Genomic DNA, 18,307 nt, shown 5'->3' with positions numbered 1-18,307 from the left:
AGGTTTCTACACATCCACTCGCTCACTCCATTCAAGCACATTCTAGCCAGGCAAAAGTACTTGAGATAGGCATATCCTGGGGAGAGTCTGAGGGCCACACATGACCTGCAGGTCTGTGGCTCCCTAACCCTCCATTGCAGGAATGGTGACTGAAGGAGAGTTGTTGAGCCCTTGCTGATGAAATGCTGCTTATTTGTCTGGTCTCCAGAAGTAGCCCCCCTAGCATGCCACATTCCCTCTCTGAACAGCAAAATTAGTCCAATCAACACCGACGTGCTTTTTGCTTGGGAGGTGTTGACACCTGACAACACTGGTAGAAACTTAGATTTAGCTAACTGGTCTAAATCAAGATTTCCTCTTCTCCCAGGACTTTCAGAAAAGCTGCATATTTGCTCAGCTTTGCAGTTGAATTTGCTGCTGTTCTCTCCCACACGTATACATTTTTGATGCTGTTGGCCAAAAGTTCCATTTTATTGTAAAGGGGTACATTTGAAATTCTCCTCGTCCAAATGCCCTCCCTGGATTTTGGAGTCCCAATTTGCTTTATCCCTTTGCAGACAGTTTGACTGAATGTGTGTGTGCGTGTGTGCGTTCGTGCATGTGTGTGTGTGTGCAGATGCTCTGATGCCCATCTACAACATGCCTGCATGGATTAGGTGTGCACAGGCCACTCTACACACTGCATGACCTGGTTTCTCCTATAGCCCCTGATGGATGCAGCAGCAATGTCTTTGGGTGCCAGTTGCTGGAAACCCCTGGAGGGGAGAGCGTTCTTGTGCTCAGGTCCTGCTTATGGGTTTTCCATTAGGGCATCTGGTTGGCCAGTGTGAGAACAAGATGCTAGAATCATAGAGTCATAGAGTTGGAAGAGACCGCAAGGGCCATCGAGTCCAACCCCCTGCCAAGCAGGAAACACCATCAGAGCACTCCTGACATATGGTTGTCAAGCCTCTGCTTAAAGACCTCCAAAGTAGGAGACTCCACCACACTCCTTGGCAGCAAATTCCACTGTCGAACAGCTCTTACTGTCAGGAAGTTCTTCCTAATGTTTAGGTGGAATCTTCTTTCTTGTAGTTTGGATCCATTGCTCCGTGTCCGCTTCTCTGGAGCAGCAGAAAACAACCTTTCTCCCTCCTCTATGTGACATCCTTTTATATATTTGAACATGGCTATCATATCACCCCTTAACCTCCTCTTCTCCAGGCTAAACATGCCCAGCTCCCTTAGCCGTTCCTCATAAGGCATCGTTTCCAGGCCTTTGACCATTTTGGTTGCCCTCCTCTGGACACGTTCCAGTTTGTCAGTGTCCTTCTTGAATGCTAGACTAGGTCTAGCCTGATACGGCAGCAATGCTCTTTAGGCTGCGGTGAACATGGCATGTCAAGAAAAAGAACTCCCCCACTGCTGTGGTGTGAGGACATTCTCCATGGTTTCTACAAAAGCCCCACAGGATCACTGGCTAAAACAGTTCACTGCTGAGGACTTGCAGTAAAGGCAGGAATACAAAATGAGAAAGAAACAGTTTATTAAGTATGAAATCTGACCCACGATGGGGAGGAAGGAAGTCTATTAGAATATAATAACAATTGGATATAGATAATAAGATAACATAGGTCCAAGCGCAGAAATTTGAGGACTTATGGCTATATGTTTATCAGTTATTGTGTATGTTCTTTTTAGTTTGTTTAGATTTTCTTTTTAGTTTGTATTTGTAGTTTTTTAAGTGTGGTGTGCATGTGTTGTAGTAATAATCCAATAAAAAGCATGGTAAAAAAACAACAGTTCACTGCTGCAAACATTGCAAATAATGTAGACTGGAGCAAGAACTAAAGGAAATTTGCAATTATGGGTTGCAAATGTTTATTTAGCCCTACTCAGGGTAGACTCACTGAAAATTATGAACATCGCTAACTTAGGTCCATTAACTTCTGTGGGTCTACAAACTTAGTTGGATGTGATCCCATGTCAATATTTGGGTGGTGGTGGTTTAATTTTCCTTTATTGGTTTTTCATGTAAACACTACACAGTCAAAACCCTCCCCCACATATGGGTGCAGGAGAGCAGCATTCAATGGATGTCAGTGTTCATCTGAAATTCCTCCAGTTCTGGATTCTTTTCCTTCCTTGATGTTACTCCAAACTGCTTCCCTGTATGACCACTTGTGCAATCCATTAGTTCCTACATTGAGTCACTGTAATTACAGTGACTGTCTAGCACTTAGGGTCAAAATGCAAGGATGGCCAGCTAATTCAAGGATATGTTTACATTCTCACATAACCTTTTTGGTAGTATGGTGTTAAAGTACCATTCAACTCTTAGACTGCAGTTTCAAAACTGTATGCATTTTAGCTTGTTAATGGCATGGTGAAGTACTGTATAATTTTATTTGTATTGCGTTTATTAGTGTTGGGCTCCTGCTGGGAGCATGAGAGGGATAAAAATAAAGATGTAAACAGTGGAGGACTAGGACCCTGTATGACAGCCTTCACCAACCTGCTGATCTCCAGCTGTTTTGCAATACAACTCCCAACAGCCCCAGCCAGCAACTGATGGGAGTTGCAGTCCCAAACAGTGGGAGGGCACAGGGATGGAGAAGGCTGCTGTAACCACGAGCACAGTATTTCCTTCAATGAAACTCTCTAGTTTTCCCTCCTCTATTGCACATTCCATTCAATCCTTCTTTCATGCAGGAAACTAGCCTTTCGGATGTGAAATTAAATTATATCTCAACACAAAACTTTATAATTCAGCTATGATTTGTAAAGCTTAGCCATGGGCTGCCTTTTCAGCAATGGACTTTCAGTGGTGGATCTGCTGAAATGTGGCGTTTTATCAGTTTTCTCTCTTTTCTTTTGAAACTGACTTCACCCGGATTTGAGCATCAGTTGGAGTCTATTTCTTTGTTGAGAGACTGAAATCAAATCAAATTGACTTATTCGTGCCTGTGATAGTATTGCTCAAGCAATATTTTTTTGAATCAAACGTTTTCCAGTTCAATCCATTCCTACAACCATTTTTATTACCGAACCATTGTTACCTTTGAATGCTTTGAGTTTATGACCTAGAAAATAGAGAATGTTGTTCTCTGGCTGAATAAAACCTTTTCTTTTCTTCTTCTTTTACAACACCCTTTTGTTCGCTTCCTGGAAATAACAGCAGCTTTGTTTTGTATATGTTTAATCAAGTTTCTTCTTTGGAAGAGAATGAGTTCAGGAGAGAGAGAATTCCACTGCTGTGCCATAGAAGCATGTGACTTGCCATATGCAATTTTTGTAACCACCCAAGTCCCTCATGGTGTCTTGATGGCTTTATATTGGACTGCACAAAATTTTCACAGGGACAGTGGGACATAAGAGTCATTAAAACTAATTACGGCAGAGCTGCGGAAACTTTTTCACCGCGGGGCTGCATTCCTTTTACCTCTGTATGCCACACCAGTTTCTACACACAAATTCCTCTTCACCCAGGGAAGCAAGAGGTATTGTCAGAGTTCAGGAACATATTGCAGTCAAGCAAAGTGACTAAGTGTGTGAAGCTCAGTATTGTCTACACTGACAGACAGCAGCTCCCCCAGATTTCAGGCAGGGAGTCTTTCCTGGCCCTAACAAGAGATGCCAGGGATTGAACCTGGCACCTTCTGCACACAAAACGGATGCTCTACCAGTGAGCCAAGGCTCAGTGAGTCAGGTGAGTGAGCAGTGGCAAGAGTGGTGAGGAGGAAATGCCAAGCACATTCAAGGAGGGAGTCCACTAAGAGCATATTGCTCAAGCCCCCAAAAACCTGGAGTCAGCACTGCATTGCCATGATGCCTGCTCCTTCCCCTGTGTCTGGCCATTCCCTGAAATGTACCAAGTGGCACCAACTCATGTTGAGTTCTTTCCTGTTGAATGTCTGCCTGCCGTATAGATGCCAAGGACACAGAACCTTTGTTGTGGGGAGGTGGTTGGGAAACACAGTCACTATACAGGTATGCTGTTGGGTTTTCTTTTCTTAAAAAAAATAAAAGGTAACCCAAGCTTTAATTGTCAAATTGCACCAACCACTTTTCAAATCTCTCCTCCAGATTTTGCTGCACTCGCCTCTCTTCTTTCTCCTCCCTGATTTGCAGCAAGATGTCTTCTGTTGTTATGTATTCCCCCTCTTCTCTCTGCTGCTTTTGCTTTGATCTAAATTTATCTCCTTCCCACGCAGAGTGAGCCGACGTCTCTTTCTTTACTACTGTACATTAATTATACAAGCAGTGCAAGATCATGGAAATCTGCTTGCTGACAACCTCTTTTTATGCCAGAATATCAAATATCATTCCACTGTATTTCGTTGGCGATACTGCCCTTGCTTCCTGCCTTAAGGTTCTCTCTCCCCTGGGCTCAGACCTGTATTCTTATGTAAGGCTGCTTCTCCCTTGCTTCCACTCTTGCTCTGTGAATGTGTTTTCCAACAAATTTGGGGATGCAATGTATGTGACAGAACCCCTCCGGTGCAATTAGCTTATATTTGCTACAACTTTTGAGTTCTCCCTGATCGCTCATTGCCCCTCATTTGCTTCTGCAATGCTCTGGAATGTCTGCAGTGCACCTGCTAAAAGAGCCACAAAGGCACATTGAAGGACAAATATGCCACTTAGAGCCTCAAGCTGGGATGTTTTCACGCAAATAAATTTACTTACATGTAGGTGCAGCAGCACACCTTATGGGGAGGAGGCTGGGAACACCATGCCCAGTGCCTGCCTTTTACTGTGTGAACCAGGGGAAATATACCTAGGTCCAGTTGCTGACAAGTAGCATCTGGCAGGGGGCAGAGAGAGAGGGGGACAGAGAATTTTTATTGGGAAATTGCTGCAAGCTCCATACTACCTGGCTTGCCCTGTTACATTCCCCTGCTCCCTGCAAAAGTTTAAAGTAACCACAGAACAAGACCTGCACCTCTGTCTCTGTGTGATTCTGTCTCTAAGCGAAAGATATATATTTGTGTTTGATTTGTAACAGCCAAGCTATTACAAAATATTAAAACTGTGCCTTTCTTTGATTCTAGATCTTCAGACGAGCTGACAAAAATGGTAAGTCGTCTTACTGATGAGTGTGGGTGTGTGCTTGTATTCATTTGCTTGTAAAATTAAATGATATATGTCCTTTACAGGGGATTCCAGGGATTGAACCTGGAGCCTTCTGTGCGAAAAACATGTGTTCTCTCACTGTGCTAAGGACCTTCCCCTGTGGCAGGCTTGGTGGAAAAGTTTTGCCAATGCAATTCACATCTATGTTCCACACAGCTGTGCAAATGTATAAATCCTCTTCCCATATGAGTCCACTGGATTTCATAGGAGTTACCTGCTCTGTGTTACCTCCTGGGGAAAGGATGCAAATGAAGTTCCCATTACACAACTATGCTGCTGCAGGTCAGCAGGTGCTCCTTATACACCCTGGTGGGAGAAAGACCGAAATGTCCTTTGCAGCTACAGCTAAAACCCAAACTTTGCATCAGTGATAGTCAGCTACTATCACAGCCACAATTTTTTTCTTTGAAAAACTTGGGCCTAATTATTCTGGGTCCTTGTTAAACATACATAGGCAATGCTATGACAGATGGAACTCAGAATGATTGACCTTGAGGAAGACAACATTCCATCAAAACATTTCGTTATATCCAACAAAATCACGGAACAACTTCCAGTTGTGCAACAGAACTTCCCCACTAGAACCCCAAAAATCTGCCTTGGAAGTTCCCCCAACTCTCTGAAGCAGGTTTTGGAGTGCAAGGGGCGGGGAGTGGGATGGAAAGTTCCTTTGCACAAGCAGAAGTCGTTCTATTCATGGATTGACTTCATTGGGTATCACCCGAGCTCTCTGTCATCCTGGACTCTTTTAAGAGTTACTACCGTTCAGTACATAATCAGTGGTGACCAGAGGTGTGGAAGACCAGGCCAAATGCAGCCCTCCAAGCCTTATCTATCTAGTCCTCTGTACCCTCCCAAGCCACGCCCCTTTCTCCAGGCCATACCCCTCCCTGGTCCACCTTCATACTGTGGCTGGATTGGGTCCTTGAACTCTGACAATGTCTCTTGATTGGATGGAGGGTAGAGGGAGTGCATGAGCATATGCAGAAACTAGCCTATTGGAGAAAGGTAAACATTTACATTAATGGCCCCACCCACTTTTTGCCTCTGTCGCCATCAGCTGTTGGCATTTAGCCTTTGGAAAGCCACCCAGGAAGGAAGGGGGCTGAGAAAAGTCTCCAGGTACAGACAGTACTGAGCTAGATGGACCAGTAGTCTAACTCTGTACATGGCAGCTTCCAAGGGGAACCAGGCTTGAAGGTAGCAGTTGAAGTTCCTTGAAAAGAATGGAAGGAACATACAGGATAGGTGATTCTGCACTACTTGCAAATCCATCTCCAGATTTTGAAACACTGTCCAACCCCCACACACGGGCACCTGGAGGGATAAGTTGCAATTAATATATCCTCTCCTATCCATTAAAACCCATCCCACATAATTGGCAGTGGAAGAGAGGCAGAGATTAGAGGAGATGGGTGAAGTAGGATGCCCTCATGTACCACGCTGCTGAATCAGCCCTTGAGTTGCTATGTAGCAGCCCAGCTTGCTACTGATGGTTCAAAGGAGAGTTTTCAGAGAGTTACAGATGATAAAAGGAGTCATTACATCAGCTTTCCACAACTTGGTGAACTTAAGATGTTTTGGACTACAACTCCCATCAGTCCCAGCCAGCCAGCTGGGACTGATGGGAGTTTTAGTCCAAAATATCTGGAGCTTGCTAGGCTGGTGAAGGCTGCCTTATATAAATGCAAGTAAGAAGGAAACTTTCCCTCACTCCCTCACATTTAAAAATAAATCGCAGCTGTGTGTTTTATGGTTATATAATTGGAGAGTTGTATATTTTCTTCCACAAAATGTCTTCAGCTGCATGTAGATGTTCTTTTTATGGGGGCAGAAGGTTCTGTCTTTTGTCTGTGCTAAATTGGAAGCCGAACTCTGAAAAGCTCTGCCCACTTGAAAACTTGCATTTCCCCCACGAAGACTACAACAGTACCTATTCATTAGGTGTCTGACATACACGGGCTTGCTGTGTAGGTTACTGGTGCACAACCAATCTGTTTTGAAGACAGCATCCCCCCTCTAGGCCAAGACTGGAGAATCTCCAGCCTGTGGGTCAACTGTTGGGCTGCTATGGATCTCACTTTGGCCCATCAGGCTGTTCCTGCCAAACCACATCCACTTGCCCCAGACCAGACGTGATATATGGCATCAAATGTGAGCAGTAGTATAGTAGCAAATTCAGAAGTACAGGGTCCCTTCATGATAGTCACAGCCATACCTGCTCACAGCCCTGCCCCCTTCGAAGCTTATACAATAATCTTATAATTATACAATATTAATCTGGGATGCATTGCAACAATCAATGAAGATCACCATGAGTTGCCTTTCAGCTCAATCTACTATTTTCTGTGCATGTACCTGGGCAAATGATTTGGAGTATTTCAAGATCTTCTGTTGATTTGAAGAAGTTGTGTTTTCTTGAAGTTCTACTGTACATAATAGAACCCACACACCATTCTCTTGACACTGAAGCACCTTGTGTTTTCAGCGTTACTAAATGCTTAGCTTTGGAGCATACAGACCAACTCTTCCTTGCGTGATTTCCCCAGGGTGATCCTAGGAGCCAGTCCTTGGTGACTGACATACTTCCTTTCACTCTGACTGCATCTAATCAGCACAAAGGATGAGCAGACTTCTCAGTGGCTAAAAAGCTCTCATTCATGCTGATTGGGCAGCTCTAGATGCTGGAGACAGAGACCTTGCTGCAGAAATAGTAATGGGTCTTTGACCCCCTCCACCCATGACCACTACACCTCTGGCTTAAGGACAGGTACTGATGTAGTGAACTTCCAGTCCTTCATTTTCTAGGGCAAGGTGCACTCTCACTGCCCATCAGCTGAGCCTGATCAACTGATGGGCAGTGCCAGCATACCTTGTGCCAGGAGCAGGAAAGGATTTCAGTGCAAACCCCTTTCTGAACACCCCTTCCATTTTAGCAGGCTTTCAGTGCAAATTTCTTTATGATCCTGGAACAAGCCTCTGTGAAGGCACCCTGGGAGCACAGCTTCAAAGAGGCTCATCATCTGATGTGAAATCGGTTGATTGTCAGGTGGGTGACCACTCACTGCAGTCTAAGCTCAGACTGTAATTCTCCAACTGCCATCTAAGCGGGTGGGTATTCTTGTAGCTAGCAGACACCCTGTATTCATTTTCATTAAAGTGGCTTCACAAATCCTTGACCTGGAATCTTTGAAAGAAATTGCAAATGGTTTGGCAGTTGATCAACTGGAGTGGACAGGTTCTTTGTGTTACAACCATTGGTGTCTGCCACTTATACATGCTGTACAAACTACTAGTATATCACAGTCCTCAATGATGGAGACAGTCTTTGTGTAAGGTGATGATGGAACAGTTGCTGTGTTCTGAGTTGCTGTGTTAAGAAGAATGTTGTGCAAGCAGGCACCACACAGTTTTCCTCACTGAGGAGTACCTGAGAGTTATTGCTTTCTAAAGGAACCCTTAGCTTTATTGGACTCCTATTCTGCAACATACTTATCCTGACTTTTGGTGGGCGCAATCGTTGCTCTAATGTTGTTGACATGCAGTGATGCTTTCTTTTCCATGCAGTTGTAACTAGTGACCTGTAAAATATAATTCAAGCTGACAAATTATGGCTGCATGTTAACAAGTAAGAAGGCAAAGTGTTAAAACCCAGCCAGCCTCTTAAAAGCCTTTGCTTGTTGTGCTCGTCAGACTTGTGGGGGTGAAATAAAGTTAAAACTGGAGTGAGGGAAAAGCAACTTCTATGCAGTGAGCCATTACTTAATAGACTCTGTATGCAGCTGCTAGGCACTTTGAATTAAAATGGGTTTGCAAAGTCAAGCTTGCATATATGGATTTAGTGCATCCATCCCTGAATGTCTCTTGCATGGATTACTTAAGAGTCGTAGTAGAGAGGATATATTGGATTTGTTGAGTTGACCATTAAGGATGATCCACTGAGTGAGTTGGTAGCAGAGTAGTCATGGAACTGAATTCTGTTGTCCTACTGATGCCATTTCATTTTGGGCAAATTGCTTAAGCCCAGTGTGCATTTCTGTCTATTAAACATCAGTGATGGGTACACACAGCCAGACAGTTTGGATAATGAGCATTTCACACAACAAAGCAAAAAGCCTGTTAATATTTCCTCAGCTTTTAGCTGATTGCTAACCAGCCAGAACATCTGTTGTGAAAAGCTGAATTGTCATAATATTAGGGAGACAAGGTGTTGGCACTTTCAATCCTGTTGTGGAATCTGTAGATGTATGTCAGTGAGGTGCTAGGAAATTTTTGTTTCCAACTGAGCTGCGCACTAGAAAATATGAAGAGAGAGAGGATGGGGAGGGATGGAGATGGGAAGATGTGACTGAACGTTATCAAAACTCGCATTTCCTTGCTTAGAAAGTCAAACATTGCTTGCTTGCTTGTACCCTTGCATCAAAAGAGAACCTAGTGGAACTTTTCTTCTTCTTCAGAGAGCCATTACTCTCAGCCTTTGCTCCCCTTCCAACAATCCACTTCCTTACCCTTCTTTCTACTTGAGCATTGGTAAGCTAGAAGAGGAGAGGTAAATCTCTTCATCCACCTACCAGCACCTGACTATTAGGACTGTATGTCAGGGACTCTGGAAAATGACATTTCCCTAGTTCTACTAAATGTCTGGGGAAATCACATTTCCCGGTACTCCTGGCATCTGGTTCACAGCTCTAGCAGTGAACCAGGCATTGGAAGGGGATAAATTTCTCTCCCTCCTTTCAGGTACTCTACAGTTGCCTCTGTGTTCTTGACATACGTATGATTACATACTAGAGCCACAAGGTCATGCTTAGTAGGACTGTGCCAGACAAATCCCAGATCCTGAACTGAATCGAGGTCAAACTGAGAGTTGCCTGTAGTGGGTCGTCCCTAATGGGCTCAGATCCACCAATAATGATTGGGGATTGTCAAAAACGAGGCAGTTGGGTGACTGCATGTTGAATTGGGAGTTTAAACCCTGAATAAACACCCAGTTGTTGATAAGGAGAGGGAGGGAAGAAGACAGAAGCAGAGACTCTTGTTTGTCTCCCCACCACACCACTTACTGACCACATGTTTGTTTGGGGTTTAAACACCTAATTCAACATCTGGTGCAGGGAGAGGAAGAAGGAGTCACAGGCAAGAGTCTCTGTCTGCTTATCCTCCTTGTCCTCATTCCAATCACATGTTTAATTGGGTTTAAAACCCTAATTAAATAGTTAGGATTGCACAAGTTTCAGTTTAGGGACTGGACTCTCTCATGTCAGTTCCAGGTTGTCCTGGGTCAGAACCTGTTGGATCCAAGGTGCTGAATTGGGCACCAAACTGGAGCATGCACAGCCAAAATATTTAGGACTCTGAAGGGTACAATCAGTGTGATTTTCGTTTTCATTTTATTTTTCTTATGCTGCAGCAACTGCTCTCCCCACTAGCTCCTCCATCAGCTGCTTTTGAGATACCCCTTGTTTTCCAAAGTGGCTTGCCATGTGGGAATAGGGCTATTATCTGTAAAACACAAGCAGGAACATATCCAGAAATGCTCTCTGTGTGGGGCCCCATAAATTCTGCTGGGGCATATAAAACATCTTGTAATCCGCATGCATAGCACACACTGACGGGGACACACCTCTTCATTTTCTTTTTGTGGTTGTGTGTACATTCTTTGTTTCTTAGGCCTACACAGAGTGGCAGAGAACCACAGAGTGGGAGAAGAGGGTGATATTCAAACTTCATACCTTTTTTATCAATATGAAGGTTTGTTTATGCATCCCACTGTTTGAGTGATAGACTACCTACCTGCTCAGTGACTAACAGGGTGCACATCTCTTTCTATTGCTGACACTGCTATGGGTAGGGATGGAATAATCTATCAATGTCAGTTTCTCATTTTTCCAATCTTAAGTTCAGTTCTCCACATTTCTGCATCTGTTGTTGAACTATTTATTTATGTATTTATAGCCCTCATTAAAATTTGTCTGCATTCTTCTGCAAATTTCTCCAAATACATACACTTTTTTGTATGCAGCTTTCATTACTATGCTATTTTTGCAAGCAATTTTTCCTAATATAAAGCATTTGGTATGTTATTTTCACAAATACATGCATTTTTATGTGCAATTTACTTTACTGCATGCATTTTTGTACTCATTACTTGACTGGATGATTGCATTGCAAAATTCTGAGTGGTGCAGATTGAGAAGAATGCCTGTGTTTCGGTTCACGTGTTGTTTTGAAAGTGCCAAATAAATAGGTTATTCATTAAATGCAGACTGAACTGTATTTCTTCCCTGTCCAATCCTTAGCCAACTCCAAAGAGCTCGGGTTTTATGTGGTAGGGTTTTGTGTGTGTGTGTGTTTTTGGCAAAGGCTTTTATATTCTAAATGGAATTCTGTGTCCACTTTGACTCCTGCTGTGTTATGTTAAGGAGGGAGAATTAAATCCGTTCACCTGCTTTTCATCTCTAGACTTGCACAATCTGTCATTTGCTCTTTGCTTGGAAGACCGGCTCTGTCTGTGCCACCATCTCCAATGCATTCTTTCTTGTCTCTGGCCAGCTGTCACCCCCTCTTGTGATGGCATCTGCCATGAATAGCCTGAGTGACAGTCTTTCCCATTCTTTACCCTTTCCCCCAAAATGAAATAATCTCTGTATCTCAGCTGTAAGAAACTAACTGAACATGCATTTAATAGAATACTGCACTGAAGTACTCAGCTCAGCTAAATTTTGCAAGTTTCAGGAGTGGGGCAAAACACCCCAAAGATTGAACTAAGCTTTTTTTTTTAAAGGGGGGGTAAGGGTTTTCCACAGGCGGTCTTACCTTTACATACATGTTAGTCAACATTTATTTATTATCTCCCCCTTTATTTAACAGCAATAGCAATGACAAAAACCTTGCTTTATCATTATGTATCATTCTGGCATTCTTGGGGATGAGAGATAGGTACCCCCATTGTGGCAAGGGATTGCTCTGAAAAATAATGGGCTAGTCCATACTTCTGCTTGTCCCATTCTTAGAAAGCATAGGTCCTAGTGGTTTTCCGCTTGACCTATGCTTTCTTGGCACAGGTCTAAGCAATCTTCTCTTTGCCCCCTCCTTTCCCAGGGAAAACCCACTCTTTAGTGTTAACTAGGAGCAAATGTCAATCCAGAGAAGTCCTGAATTGCCATTTGCTCCGATTGAGCACTAAAGAGCAGTTTTCCCAAGGGAAAGCAGCAGGCCAAGAGGAAGGTGAACGAGCCTTCAGAGGAGGCCCACTGAAATTAATGGATCTAATGTAGCCATGTTCACTCATTTCAGTGCGTCTGCTATGAGTGGCATAGTTGAATGCCACACATTGCTCTCTACCCACCTGTCTTGGCTGAGTCTAAATCCACAGAGCAAAACTGGAACCAAACTGTACTTACCCACTAGTCAGCTGTTTTAGTGTCTCAAATACTGACAGGGCTTCAACCCCATTTACAGTAATCAAGACAGCCTAAATGCTAATCCAGCTGGTGTCATTGGATACGATTTGCAGCTCCACCCTAACCTATAATGCAATAGGGCTCATGGTGACGTCAGGTGGTTGAAGCCCTATCCGGGGATGGAGGAGCTCAGGATGTAGCCCATTGGCTGGGTCATGTTCCCTACTCCCATATTAAAACATCACATTCCCTAGTACAGCATGTTATTCGAAGGCTACAGCCCAGTCCAACACATACCTTCTTTGGAAAGCACCACTATGTTCAATGTTGGAAGACTGCAATGCATTGAATGCTGCAATGCAAATCTCAACCCAAAATACAGAGAGAAAACATGAATACATTCAAAAATATACATTTTATTCGCACAATCTTTTTGAAAATATTGATGATTAAGGTGGAAATGGGGCCGCATAGAATTATCAGCGAACACATGCATAAGTGACATGGAAAAGAAACTTTGCAGCAACAAAGGAATAAAACCCACAGAGCTAAATGAGCGTTAATTAATTTCCATTTCTGAATCACTTCCTCTAAAATATCTCAAAGTGGTTGAACAGTAAAACAATAAAAAAAAAGCAATTACATACATAAGACAATTTCAGATTCAATACAGATACAGACTGGTATAAAAGTTCAGCCTCAAGACAGCTCCTGGGTTTAGTTAAGCCCCACAACATCTTAGGGGTGTTGATCTTGTTGCAAACAAGTTAAGGATATTGTGACCATAGTGACCTACTGCTCTGGTGCCTTCCCTCATGATTCCAGTGTGCACTGTCAGAAGAACAAGACCTTAAAATATATTCCAAAACAGAGAGAGCACTTGATTATTTTTCCTTTGGAAGTGAAACATCTGGATCAGAGTTGGTCATGCAAGGCCAATCTGGCATCATTTGCCATGGGATGCCAGCTGAATAGGTAATAGAATGATAGTGGTGTTTATAATTCATAAACTCATTTCCTGCAAGGGATTGGACAGATGCCCCCAAATCAAATTCTGCTTCTGACATTAAGATATTAAAAATGCACATAGTTAAACTGGGAAATAATGATTTATTTATCTTTAGTTCCATTCATAGTGCGATGGGGACTGTAAGAGAAGGTTTTTGAGATGGGCAACCTCCAAGGATCCGAAAGGATGTACCCCGTCTCTCAAGAGAACACTTTAATGCATTGATGATCCTGTCTGTGAATCATGAGACTTGAAAGAGATAATAAAATGTGTGTCATAGCCTCTTCCCCCTCCTTGCAAACATAGCGTTATGAGTTTGGAGAATGGGGCAGCCTGGATTAAACCCTGGTTCCCCTTCCAGACTTGGGATACTGTATCTGTGAGTGGAGACTGTATCAGAAGCAGCTTGCCAAACCAGTTCCTTTGTCAGCATAATAGCTTTGGCTGGCTCATTATGTACCAGTGTGCAGCAGCTAGGGATCACTAGGAATGGAAAATAAAACTGCCACTGTTATAATGCCATTATGCAAGCGAGCGGGTGGCACTGTGGTCTAAACCACTGAGCCTCTTGGGCTTGCTGATCAGAAGGTCGGTGGTTCGAATCCACATGACAGGGTGAACTCCCGTTGCTCTGTCCCAGCTTCTGCCAACCTAGCAGTTCAAAAGCACACCAGTGCAAGTAGATAAATAGGTACCGCTGCAGCGGGAAGGTAAATGGCGTTTCTGTGCGCTTTGGCTTCCATCACGATCCTCCATGCGTCAGTGGCTGTTTAGTCATGCTGGTCACATGACTTGGAAAGCTGTCTGTAGACGAATTCTAGCTCCCTTGGCCTGAAAAGTGAAATGAGCGCCACACCCCATAGTCACTTTTTTTTTTTATAAGATATTTATTAAGGTTTTCAAGATACACCCCATAGTCACTTTTGACTGGACTTAACCATCCAGGGGTCCTTTATATTTTTCCTTTACCTGCCATTATACAAATCTATCATGTGACTACATTTGGAATACCGTCTCCAGTACTGTTCACCTCACCTCAAAAAGGATATTGTAGAGTTGGGAAAGGCTCAGAAAAAGGCAGCATTTTGGGATCAAGCAGGTGGTGATGGAGGAACTCCCCTGCGAAGAGAAGGTTGCTGTGTTTGGGACTTTTTAGAGAAAAGGCAGATGAGAAGGGACATGATAGAAGTTTATAAAATTATGCATGATGTGGTGAAAGTGGATAGAGAAACTGGTTTTCTCCCCCTCATAACAGTGGAACTTATTGACATCCAAGGCTGGAAGATTCAGGACATATAAAGTACTTCTTCATGGGGCGCATAGTTAAAGTGTAGAACTCCAAACTAGGAGGCAGTGATGGCCACCAACCAGGATGATGGCTATGCAGTGGCATTGCTAGCCAGCCGCTTGGGTGCCCGGGGCGGCGCATGTGCCCTGCACCTGGGGGCGGAGCAAACCACTCATAGGGGTGGGGCAAGCTGCCCATGAGGGTGGGGTGAGCCAAGGCAGGGTGCGCTGCATGGAGCCTCTCCGCAGCCTCCCCCTCAGCTGTAGGGTGGCTGAGGTGGTGGGAAGACGCAAGCCCTGCGCTGCTCGAAAAAGCAACATGGAGCTTGCAGGCAGTCCGCCCGCCTCCTCCCCTTCAGGAGAGACGTGTGGCTCAGGCATGCTGCAGGCCCTGCGGTGTGACGCCCAGTGCCCCCTGCCCCACCTAGCTACGCCTCTGGATTAGGCAGATTCACGGAGGAGAGGGCTGTCGAAAGCTACTAGCCATAAAGGCTGGGCTCTGCCTGCAAAGTTGGAGGCAGCGATGCTTCTGCTTTCTGGAAATCACCTGAGTGCTCCTGCAGTGGCGTGTGGTGGGTTCGGGAGTTATTTTTTCAAAAACACATATTGTTGCCACTCTGTCGCCCACCTCAGTGATGACACCCATGGCGGTCTGCACCCACCGCACCCCCCCTTCCTACGCCCCTGTGGCTATGCTCTGCCTCCACAGCTAGAAAAGAGTCTGGATATCAGTTGCTGGAAACCACCAGAGGGGAGAGTGCTCTTGTGCAGAGGTCCCACAGGCATTTGGTTGGCCACTGAGAACAGGATGGGTCAATGGTCTGATTCAGCAGGCTCTTCTCATGTTCTTTTGTGCAAGCTCTTAATCCCACCCAGGAAGGAGAGGCAGATGTCAGGTGGGAGGGAGGAAGAGGAGGAGGCCTCAGAGAAGAGTAAAGGGTCCTACCAGGCTGGCTATGTCTTCTTAGGGAAAGGTGGGGTTAGTGGATTCCTTCAGATAATAATCAGATTTCTATCCAGCCTCTCCTCCTTGCCATGCAACCCCTGTCCCTCCCTCCTTGCCCAAGGCCCTGCCCCATGAAGCAGCACCTGACATGACTGAATTTTCCACTCAACACCTGTTGATCGGACGATCCAATCATGCAGGGTGCTCCTTTGCAAGCACCTTCCTTGTGCCTTCTCAACAGAAGCAACATAATATAAGTTGCACGAGTCACATTACACTATAGTACTAACCATATTTAGTTTTGCTAATCAGTATTACTATCTAAGGGCTGTTGTGTGCTTCTGCCTCATGCATATCCTTGTCCCATCCACTTTCCCCTTTTTCTTATACCTTCCTACTTATTGCTCTCATCTGCTGTCTATCGTTCTACTTGATCACCAGAAAGGAAAATCATCCTCAGAGAGTCTAGCATATCCAAGTTTAAAAATAAACCAGCAGGCACCAGTGTCTAATTACATATCTAATTTTATAGACGTACGTTCAGAATGTGGCATGATTAGAATTTAAGGATATTAATTTTTCATTAGATCTGTCATTAAGCAGACTTTTCCTGGAAGCAGCTACATTTTAAAATATGTGCCCATTTGCAAGGACCCAACATTTCAGAATGAAAACTGGAATGTGGATCCATGGGCAAGATTGTGGGCCAGATCACAAGCTCACCTAGCCATCCTGGAAGCAGAAGAGCCATATGTACAGGAACCTTAGCCAATCATGTCTGTAAGCCAGCTTTTGCATCTAGGTCTCATATATACCCATTTTAGTTAGAAGCAGAATAGCTACTACGGCTCCCTCCAACAGTATCTGCATTTCATTTTAACACACTGGTCTTGTTGATGGCAACTCTCTGTACAAAATTCAGAAACATCACAAGGAACAAGAGACAATTCCTTATACATTGTTGTTTGGAAGCAAGATTCAGGGAGAAACTGTGGATGAGGGGAATTTCAGAAGCATTCCTAGCTGGAATCTGAATTTTAAAAATACATCCATAACTACTCCCTACTAAGGGCTCGTCCACTCTTCTTAGAAAGCATGGGTCCAAGAGGTTTTGCCTTTATCCTGCCACTTTCCCCTAGAAAACCTGCTCTTTAGCTAAAAATTGGAACAAACGGCAATCCACAGAAATTTCCATTGCAATTTGTTCTGATTCAGCACTAAAGCATAACTTTCCCCTTGGGAAAGCAGCAGGGCAAACGGAAGGGTGGGTGAGCCCTAAGTCCTCTTCTGCTTGGCATTTCAAGTTTTATTTCTTCTCAAGGTTTTCTACATCTTATTGTGGCTAAGCAAATCAACAGTTAAGAAATAATTTTTTCACAATTATTCCTGCTTTAGTGGGGGAAAACAACTTGAGAATTGCCCACGCAAGTAGAGTAACACTGGTGAATCATCCTTCATCTATACCATGAAGTCTAGAAAACTTTTTTATGATGAAGGCAGAAAAGGACATCAAGTTGTTAGTCAAGGAAACCATATCCGCTTCCAACTCCTTGCCTTTTAGTCACTAGGAAAATGGCAGAGGTGGTCTCCTCTGATATTTAAGGAACAGATTTTGGCATGCATTCAAATCTTTACAGAGTTTCATAAGAATCGGAAAGAAAAATACCAACATGCTTTGCTGCACAAACGAGTCTGAGCCCCTTGAAAGTAAAGCAAAGCATTCCATGGGCTGTTAAGTCAACCCTGTTTGCACAGGACCTCTGCTTGGGGGCACAAAACAAGCAAAATGGTTTTGTCTAGTTTGGGGAAGGGGTGCGAGGAGCAGGCTTGTGGAGAATCTTGTCTTTCAAGACTGGGTTTAGGTTGGACTTCTAACCACCACCTATGCCTACCATCAGTGTCAAAGGCAGTGAACCTCTGAATACCAGTTGCTGGGAATCAAATAGGCACAGTGCTATGGCTCATAGGTCCTTATATGGAGCTTCCCATAAACATCTGGTCAGCCACTGTGGATAGAGCTTTGTTCTGGTCCAGCAGGGCTCTTCTTACATTCTTCTTTTCCTATGTTGTAACTCTCTACATCCCACAAGTCTATGATTCCTTACAATTATCTAACTTCCTGCTAGAGCTGAAACAAGTTAACCAGATGCCCAGATTTACCTCCACAAAATTTGATGGCAAACATCATCTGAACTGAGTGAACGTACCTTGATTATTCAGTCAACAGCTTGTCTTCAGCATCTGTTTTTGACAGCGAGGCACAATTTCTGAGCGTATCAGAAGTGTAGCTGTGGATATACATAGATCAGTATTTGAGAGCATCAGGCATTTGATAGCTGTTTCATAAAATGAACCCCCCCCCCAAAGTAGTTTAAAATATATTTGCAGAGGAGGCTGGTAGTGATAGTGAGGCATTGGCCCGCCAACCTCGGTCTGTCTTCAACCAACTCCCACCTACCTGCCTTTTTACAACCTGCCGGGGGGAGGGTGTCAGATTGTGTCAGCTCCATCTTCCCTAGGGCTCATCCACACTTGCCTCATGCCTAG

The 18,307-nt window shown here is 44.1% G+C and overlaps 1 protein-coding gene across 1 annotated transcript in view; it reads left to right on the top strand.

Annotated features, from left to right (window-relative positions):
- Window positions 1-18,307, top strand: part of NECAB2 (N-terminal EF-hand calcium binding protein 2) — a 137,813-nt gene that overhangs the window by 8,879 nt on the left and 110,627 nt on the right. The window contains exon 2 of the mRNA XM_081200860.1: window positions 5,034-5,058. Coding sequence (XP_081056986.1) covers window positions 5,034-5,058 — 25 coding nt within the window. The remainder of the gene's footprint in view (window positions 1-5,033; window positions 5,059-18,307) is intronic.

Source organism: Podarcis bocagei (genome assembly GCF_964188305.1).
Source record: "Podarcis bocagei genome assembly, chromosome: 7".
Classification (NCBI taxonomy): Eukaryota; Metazoa; Chordata; class Lepidosauria; order Squamata; family Lacertidae; genus Podarcis; species Podarcis bocagei.
Note: the sequence above shows the minus strand (reverse complement) of the source record. Positions and strands in the feature narration are given on the sequence as shown.